General features: G+C 35.6%; 1 protein-coding gene across 1 annotated transcript; it reads left to right on the top strand.

Annotated features, from left to right (window-relative positions):
- Window positions 1–1,572, top strand: JRKL (JRK like; the record flags this gene model as incomplete). The annotated part of the gene is made up of 1 exon (XM_079707779.1): window positions 1–1,572. The coding sequence occupies one exon, from the start codon at window positions 1–3 to the stop codon at window positions 1,570–1,572; it is 1,572 nt and encodes a 523-aa protein (XP_079563905.1).
- Between the last annotated feature and the right edge of the window lie 8,477 nt (window positions 1,573–10,049).

The raw sequence follows: 10,049 nt of genomic DNA, 5'->3' as shown, positions 1-10,049 counted from the left end.
ATGTCAGGGAAACGGAAGCGTGTGGTGTTAACTATTAAAGATAAGCTTGATATAATAAAGAAACTTGAAGATGGAGGTTCTTCCAAACAACTGGCAGTGATTTATGGAATTGGCGAGACAACAGTTCGGGATATAAGAAAAAATAAGGAAAAGATTATAACTTATGCAAGCAGTTCTGATTCCACAAGTCTTCTGGCCAAGAGGAAATCTATGAAGCCATCCATGTATGAGGAACTGGACAGAGCAATGCTGGAATGGTTCAACCAGCAAAGAGCAAAAGGGAATCCCGTGTCTGGACCAATTTGTGCAAAAAGGGCAGAGTTCTTCTTTTATGCTTTGGGAATGGATGGTGATTTTAACCCCTCTGCCGGTTGGTTAACTCGTTTTAAGCAGCGGCACAGCATTAGAGAGATTAATATTAGAAACGAAAGATTAAGTGGAGATGAGACAGCTGTGGAAGATTTTTGCAACAACTTTCGAGACTTTATTGAACGAGAGAATTTGCAACCGGAACAGATCTACAATGCAGATGAAACTGGACTGTTCTGGAAATGCTTGCCTTCCAGGACTTCAGTAATCAAAGGTAAATGCACAGCCCCTGGGCACAAGTCAATTGAAGAAAGAGTCACTATCATGTGTTGTGCCAATGCAACAGGTTTACACAAACTTAAGCTTTGTGTTGTGGGGAAAGCAAAGAAACCTCGCTCCTTCAAGTCAACTGACACCTCAAACCTGCCAGTCTCTTATTTCAGCCAAAAAGGTGCATGGATGGATCTTTCCATTTTCCGACAATGGTTTGATAAGATCTTTGTGCCACAAGTTCGCGAGCACTTAAGATCCAAAGGCTTGCAAGAAAAGGCTGTGCTCTTGTTGGATAATTCACCAACACATCCAAATGAAAATGTCCTGAGGTCAGATGATGGCCAAATATTTGCTAAATATTTACCACCTAATGTGGCTTCATTGATTCAGCCCTCAAATCAGGGAGTCATAGCTACAATGAAGAGAAACTATCGTGCAGGTCTTCTCCAGAACAACTTGGAAGAAGGCAATGACCTGAGATCATTCTGGAAGAAACTAACTCTGCTAGATGCACTTTATGAAATAGCAATGGCATGGAATTTAGTAAAGCCAGTTACCATTAGCAGAGCATGGAAGAAGATTCTCCCTACCATAGAGGAAAAAGAAAGCCTGAACTTTGATGAAGAAGATATCTCAGTGGCTGCTGTGACTACCATTTTACAACACACCAAAGGATTGGAAAATGTGACTCCTGAGAACATTGAAAAATGGCTTGAAGTAGACAGTACTGAACCAGGCTATGAAGTCTTAACTGACAGTGAAATCATCAGAAGAGCACAAGGCCAGACAGACGAATCCAGTGAAAATGAGGAGGAGGAAATAGAACTGATTCCAGAGAAACATATTAATCATGCAGCTGCTCTCCAATGGACTGAAAATTTATTGGATTATCTAGAACAACAAGGTGATATGATTCTGCCTGATAGACTGGTGATACGTAAACTTCGAGCCACCATCAGAAATAAACAGAAGATGACAAACTCAAGTTAGTAATGGCATATCAGCATTACCATTGTTTTGGTAATTGTGTAACTCTTGATCTCTGCAATATGGCTTAATTTTCTTTGTGTTCTGAATTCTCAGACACAGCCCTGTGAAATACAGATACGAAAAATGTATCTGAAGTGGTTTGAGGATTATGTGTTTTGCAGCATCTGTCTCTTGTCCCTTTATCTGTGTAGATAATCAGAAGCTGATTCTGTATAGGTATAAATTACACATACATATGTATTCACTTTTGTAGGTCTACAATTATCCCTCCCATGACAGTGGCAGTCCATAAATTTTCTGGCAGAAGTTACAGGTAACAGTGAACAGATTGAGCACGTTCCTGAAATCTTTTGTTTGATTTGTGAGGGCTGCCACAGTAATCTTTCTTTGTGCTAACCATCTTAAGTGGTTGGTTGGTTTGTATATTTGTATACACTGATGGAATGAGAAATATCTATATTGTTAGATTTCAGGGTGACCTATAATCAAAATGAAGTTCAAAATGAAGGGGAAACTGATTTATGAATTAATAAAATAACTTAGAAATCATGCTTTTCTTACATTTGTTTGGGGGGGACTTTTTTCTGGAAATAAAGTAAATATAGGAAGTGATTGCTAAATTAGAAAACTATTGGAAATCTTATATATAAGATATTCTGACATTTGTAGAAACTGGGAGTGGAAAGTTTAGGGAATGTTAGGTTATTTATAAAAAGGGAATAAATAGGCTCATTTTAATTGGGTCTTTTTAAAAATTATATTATTAATTGGATAACAGTATGGGTTTATTATTTATTCATCTAATTATAGTACAGGTTTTATAATGTTACATGTGGTGATGTGAGCTCCCACCCTATATGTGAGGGAATATCTTGGGTATTTGAAAGTTTCTTGTTTTTTGGGTTTTTTTACTATGCACTTGAAAATGTCTATAATTTGAGAAAGTTCATCATACCTTCTCCTTTTATTTGATATGAAAAGAAGAAATGAATAAAGTTTTTATTTTTAATAAGCTGTAAATTATCTTTTATGAAGAAAGCAGAAATAATTATGGAAAGTGCAGATTCTAATTACATCATTTATTATTTCGACATTTGTAAAAAGGTATTCCTGAATTCGTTAGAATTTTGATAAACTTGCTTAACAATGTAGTTTTATTCAAGACATTGAAAAGATATTACCTATATGAATATTAATTTCGTTTGTAATTTAAAAGCAAAGTGTCTGCATATTATTTCTTATTTTGGCCCTAAATTAAAAAAAAAAGAATTGTTCTCTATCAGTCATTTTTGAAAGACTTAACTTTTTTATTGAAATACTTTGCATTTTATAATGACTTTCTTAGAATTCTAAAGCTTCAAAAATACTTGTAGCTTTCCATAATTTCTGTTCTCTTCAAGATATATGTCTAGGTTTTTTAAAAAGACTTATCTGTGACCAGAACTGTTTAAAAATTGTATTTGTTGCATGAATTGCCTCAGAAGTTAACATACATATTGAATCAGATAATTACACATTTTGCTATAAATTAAATTGTATATAAAATTTTTTTCATTTTTCTAAAATGAAAATATGTACTAAAGAGCTTCTTGGAATTTCTGTCTGGATTTGCTCACTGTTTTTAAAATTAACCTTGTCAGTGAAATTCAGCTGTATCATTGCCACCTAGTGGTAAAATTAACATTACTGTTAAGCTGTGTGGTTTTAAACTTTAATATCTAGTAAAAGGTGCACTGTTTTGTGGCCTTGAGTGTGAATCTTGTGACTCTCTATCCTGTGAGAGACTGGCTCTTCTTTCTTTGGTTTGTAGCTATTTTCTCTTTTCTGAAAGCTGCCAACAATGGTAAACTAAAAGTTCTGTTTTAGACTCTTCTATCCTTAAACATAATTATAAAAGCTGCCAATTACTGAATACCATGTTGTGTTCTAAGCAGTGTATTTATATCAGTAACCCTAAAATTATGAATTAGGTGGAAATACTGATGCTCAGCTCATACTCTTAATTGCTGAAGATCACTTGACTACAGGTAAGAATTCAAACCCAGGTATTTGATGCCAAAGCCTACATTTATTTTATCCAACCTAGGCTAACCTCTTAACCTTTCCAATCTTCAACATTTATTCCTTGCCACCTTCCTCCGCCACCTGCCACCGGTGTCTGAATTTACTTATCTATTTTTCAGTGCACTTGTGGCAGCAATTGCCCTTTCCTTTTACCCTTTTATGAGGTTAGCCTTCCTCTTGCACTACTCTCCATTTCCCTGTTTATCCACAACTTAATAGCATTTGAAATTGGGATCATTTGTTTTTTTGATTTCTGGTTAGCTGTGCTCAGTAAGGATCCTTTCTCACTTCAGCAATTTAAAACCCACCACTGGGAAAACAATTCATGCAAACCTTTCTCTTTAGTTCATGAGGTAATCTCAAAGAGAATTGAAGAGTTGGCACAGTATAGTCCCAACATGAAAGTCTTGCCTTCCCAAAGTTGTTGTAAACCACTACCACCAAAGGCACATTAGCATGTATACACTCAGATCCATACAGATCAAAGGGGAAAAAAAAATAAACCCCCAAATGAGATGATATGGTGAAGAGAATGATCGTTAGGTTCAAATAAAAGAGGGGGTGGTTAGATGAGAAGAAGAAAATTAAAAGGAAATGTGGCCTACAGGGAGGTTTGTTTTGTAATGATGTGAATTTTAACATCCTAGTCCCAGGTTACTGGTATGTGTTGCTCATTCGTAGATGGTCCCTGTAATCTCTGCTTTTCTCCTTTTCACGTTTGGAATGTTAAGCCGTCAGCACCAAGTTGAATGCATTTGATCAGTAGTTGGGACCATTTGGTGGATGACACCAGAAGCTGTTTGGGTACCATATCTGCCCCAAAGTCATAAAGTCTTAGTTTCTAATGCCTCTTCCCTCAATGCCCCACCAAAGGCTCTTTGGCTTTCTATTGCTCTATTAAGAAATTAGCCATAGGGTCATGTTCTCTCTAGTCTTACCAGGTTTTCCCATTGATGAGCCTTGATGAACTGAATGTTTCTCTAAACCCACACTCCTAGTAGCCAAGAATGCTGTGAGGGTAGGATTACCTTGCAGAGATTGATGCAGGAATTTAGAAACTTCCCTTTTATGAGAGATTTGGGCTTTTGGGGGGTGGATGGGTGAAAGGAGTGGAATTCCTTGCCAGGTTTAAATTCAGTGAATCAAAAGTTCATTGACTACTGGGGGTGATGCGTTTAGGAAAATATAAAGGCGGAGAAGAGTGGTTCATGTACTAAAGATCTTGAAATCAAGGTGGAAAAAATAATGTATTTGAGAAAAAACAAAGCCATCTGGTTTAATTGTAAACTCATATAAAACAGCCAACATAATGTGATACGGATTATGTGAGGAAACCATAATGATTTAGTTTGCTTATTAATTCCTTCAGTGGCTTCTACTCTGTATATCCTCTACATTTTCAGCTTTTCTTTTTTTGGTTTTTACTACTCCTGAGTGACTTCATCCATTTCCATTACCTGCATGCTTATGATCCCAAATCTGTCTCCAGTCACCCTGAAGTCCAGATTTGTATCTTCAATTGAGAAGCAGTATTTCAGTCTGGAAGGGAAATTTAAATTGTTGTTTTGCTTTCCATATATAGTAAACTGTCCATTAGCATCCTAATGTGAGAGCCAACTAGATGAGCTAAGGAGTTTTTAACAGTGCCAAATGAAGCTAATCTATATTGGTCTGTAATATCAAAGTAGATAATTATCTTTTCTTATCTCTCTCTCTATATATATATCACCTTTCTTAGCCTTTCCTGATGCCCTTGCCTCTGACCATTTCTTCCTATGGTTAGCCATAGTGGTTTCTGTTTTTCGTACCCTTGTTGCTACTCGAGTACTAAAATTGAGTTTATTTTCCAACCCTTAACCTCCTTAAAAGACTATCATTCAAACTCTTTAGACCGAATACATTCCTTAGAAATGTACTCAACTGTTTTCCCTACTTAAGGCAGCTGGCAAGTTTACACGGTAACTAGTCGCATGCAATTAGAAGTTGGGGGTGAAAGAATGCCCAGAGGGTAGCAGTCGCTGGGAACACCTAATAATGTGAAAACTAGTGTCTGTAAGACCTCAGATTCTGTAAGACTTGTATTGTGAAGTGATTTTTTTTGATGTGTATCTCAATACTGGACTATGAGATCAAGGACCGTAGAATCAGTGCTTTGAAGAATAGTATATATTCATTCAACAAATGTGTACTCAACAAACACAAATTGTATTGTTTCTGTGTGTAAGACATTCTAGGCAATATATGGGATACATGGATTAGACTACATTAGACTTATAATAGAGAAGAGGAGACATGTAAAAAAAAGGGAGAGTGAATTGTGTCACATTCTGATGGAGTGCATATACAAGACTAATTCTGATATGAGTGACATAAGGTAGTATAATCTGATAGGAGTAAGTCATAACAATTGAGTTGGTCTTGAAAAATAACTAAAATTTTCATGATGTTTTACTGTCTTCAGTCATTGCCAAATGTCCTCCAGGGGGCAAAATCATCCCCAGTTGAGAACCATGGCTGTAGAGTTACAAGCTTACAGGTTTTTGGTCTGCTTTCCAAGTTATTGAATGTAATACTTGAAAAATGTTTTTACCGCTATTCCATCTTACCAGCCTCTGCTAGTTGTTTCCCTGATGCCTGCCTCCTGATCACTAATTAATTCCACACATTTGAGATTTTTATCACAGCAGCACCCCATTTCAAGGTACCAATTTATCTATTGATCTGGGTAACTCTAGCTGATGAAAAAAACCTCAGAATTTTAGAGACTTATAATACATGTGTTTCTCTGAGTAATTTTGTGATGATATAAAACTTTGTTGAAGTGTGATTTTCTTCAAGTTGTGATTCATGGGCCCAGGCTCCTTCCACCTTGTGATTTTGTGCTTGCTAGACCCCCTAGAGTCTTCTACATCCAGTTAGTAGATAGGAAAAGAGAGAATGAAGAATATACATTGCTTCTTAACTTCCTTCTATCAGAAATGATTCACAGTATTTCTGTTCTAATGATGAGCACTCATCACCTGGCCCTACCTTGATACGGGGGTGCTCAGGAATAACCCCCTAACTAGGCAGCTGCTTCCTAATTATGACTTTTTACAATGGAAGGGGAAGGTGCACAAGTTTAGTGAATAATTAGCCCTTTCTGCAACAAAAGTATATAATTGCAGTTATTCTTATAGAATCATGCATGGAGCTTTAAAAAATATCAATCCATGAGTCCTACTTGGAAAGGATCAGATTGCAATTTGTTTAGAGTAGTTACAGTGTATTTATTTTTAATGTTGCAGAGGATCACTAGTATGCAACCAAAGTTGAAAGCCACAAGATTACAAATTTGCAAGGTGAGTGGAACAGATGTGGAGACAAGAGAATAACAGGCTCCTTTGATGGACCGTAATGTCAAGACTATGTATAGAGGTAGAGTAATGAGGAAGCTAAATTTGTGAATATTGAATCATCCGTTCATCCCTATAAATCCCACTTGATTATGGTATATGATCTTTTTACTGTATTGTTGAACTTAGTTTGCTAACATTTTGTTGAAGGTTTTTAAATTAATTAATTTATTTATTTTCAGCTGTGTTGGGTCTTTGTTGCTGTGTGCAGGCTTTCTCTAGTTGTGGCGAGTGGGGGCTACTCTTTTTTGAGGTGTCCAGGCTTCTCATTGCGGTGGTTTCTGTTGTTGAGGAGCATGGGCTCTAGGCAAGCGGGCTTCAGTAGTTGTGGCTCACGGGCTCTAGAGCGCAGGCTCAGTAGTTGTGGTGCACGGGCTTAGTTGCTCCGTAGCATGTCGGATCTTCCTGGACCAGCCTCAAACCCGTGTCCCCTGTATTGGCAGGCGGATCCTTAACCACTGTCCCACCAGGGAGGTCCCTGTTGAAGATTTTTGAATCTATGTTCATCTGTGGTATTGGACTGTAATTTTCTTTTCTTGTGGTGTCCTTGTCTGATTTGGGTATCAGGATAATGTTGGACTCAAAAAATGAGTTTGGAAGCATTTCCACTTCATATATTTTTGGAAAAGTTTGAGAAGGATAGGTATTAACTCTTCTTTAACTGTTTGGTAGAATTTCCCTGTGAAGCCATTTGGTCCTGGACTTTTCTTGGTTCAGCGTTTTTTGATTACCAATTAAATTTCATTACTAGTGACCAATGTGTTCACATTTTCTATTTCTTCCTGATTCAGCTTGGAGCATTTTATGTTTCTAGGAAAATATCCATTTCTTCTACCTTGTCCATTTTGTTGGTGTATAATTTTTCATAGTAATCTCTTATGGAAAAAAGATATTTCTTTATGAAAACTGTGGTGTCAGTTGTGACTTCTCTTTCATTTCTTCTCCTTTTTTTCTTGATAAGTCTGGTTAAAGGTTTATCAATTTTGTTTATCTCTTCATAGAACCAGTTTTTAGTTTCATTGGTCTTTTCTATTTTTGTGTGTGTCTGTCTGTTTCATTTATTTTCACTCCAACCTTTATTATTTCCTCCATCTTACTAACTTTGGACTTTCTTTGTTCTCTTTTTTTTTTATAGTTCTTTTACATGTCAGGTTAGATTGTTTATTTGAGTACTTTTTTTTCCCTGAGGTAGGCCTGTATTGCTATAAAATTTCCTCTTAGAACTACTTTTTTTGGCATTCCATAGATTTTATTTTGGAATATTTTATTTTCATTTTCGTTTTTGATATACTCTGATATATTTTTTGATCTATTGATTGTTTATTAGCATGCTGTTTAGCCTCACATCTTTGTATTTTTTTCCAGTTTTCTTGTTTTAATTGATTTCTGGTTTTATACCATTGTGGTCAGAAAAGATGCTTGATATGATTTCATTCTTCTTAAATTTATTGAGAGTTGGTTTGTGGCCTAAGTATGTGATCTATGCTGGAGAATGTTTGCTGTGCACTTGAAAGGAATGTGTACAGCATACCTCAGAGATATTGTGGGTTTGATCCCAGACCACTACAATTAAGTGAATATTGCAATAAAGCAATTCACACACACTTTTTGGTTTCTCACTGCATATAAAAGCTATGTTTACACTATACTGTAGTCTATAAGTGTGCAATAGCATTATATCTAAAAAAACAATGTACATACCTTAATTAAAAATACTTTATTGCTAAAAGATGGTAACCATCATCTGAGCCTTAAACTAGTTGTCATCTTTTTGCAATAGTGACATCAAAAGTCACTGATCACAAATGACCATAACAAATATAATAATGATGAAAACGTTTGAAATGTTGAAAGAATTACCAAAATGTGACACAGAGACATGAAGTGAGCAAATGCTGTTGGAAAAATGGTGTCAATAGAATTACTTGATGCAGGGTCGCCAGAAACCTTCAATTTGAAAAAAGAAAAACCCCACAATATCTGCATAGTGCAATAAAGTGAAGTGCAATAAAATGTGGTGACTATATTGGGCTCTTTTTGGTGGCATTTTGTGTATAAATATATTAAGTCCATCTCATCTAATGTGTCATTTAAGGCTATTGTTTCTTTATTGATTTTCTGTTTGAATGATCTATCCATTTCTGTAAATAGGGTGCTAATGTCCCCTAGTATTGTTTTATTGCTGTCAGTGTCTCCTTTTATGTCTGTTAATACTTGCTTTATGTATTTAAGTGCACCTGTTTTGGATGAATAGATATTTACAAGTGTTGTATCCCCTTGTTGGATTTATGCCCTTATCATTATGTAATGCTCTTCGTCTCTTGTTACATTCTTTGTCTTAAAGTGTATTTTGTCTTATATAAGTATGTCATCCCAGCTTTCTTTTCATTTCCATTTGCATGGAATATCTTTTTCCATCCCTTCACTTTCATTCTGTGTGTGTCTTTAGATCTAAAGTGAGTCTCTTGTAGGCAGCTTTTATATAGGTCTTGTTTTTTTATCCATTCAGCAACCCTATGTCTTTGCTTGAATCTTTAGCCCATTTACATTTAAAATAATTATTAGTAAGTGTGTACTTATTGCCATTTTATTAATTGCTTTTTGGTTGTTTTTGCAGTTCTTCTCTGTTCCTTTCTTCTTCTCTTGCTCTCATAATTTGATGACTTCCTTGAGTGTTATTTTTGTATTCCTTTCTCTTTATCTTTTGACTATCTGTTATAGGTTTTTGGCTTTTTGTTACCATGAGGTTAATATATAACAGTCTATGTATAAAGAAGTCTATTTTAAGTTGATGGTCACTTAAGTTTGAGCTCATTCTAAAAGAACTACATTTTTACACCCCAGCCAACATTTTGTTTTTGATGTCATATTTTATATCCTTTAATTTTGTGTATCACTTTAATTATTTTAGCTATTGATGATTTTACCACTTTTGTCTTTTAGCCTTCTTTCCAGTTTTATAGGTGGTTGATCCTCTACCTTTAATATATATGTGTCTTTACCAGTGAGTTTTTTCTT

The sequence above is a fragment of the Hyperoodon ampullatus genome (genome assembly GCF_949752795.1).
Source record: "Hyperoodon ampullatus genome assembly, chromosome: 7".
Lineage (NCBI taxonomy): Eukaryota > Metazoa > Chordata > Mammalia > Artiodactyla > Ziphiidae > Hyperoodon > Hyperoodon ampullatus.
Note: the sequence above shows the minus strand (reverse complement) of the source record. Positions and strands in the feature narration are given on the sequence as shown.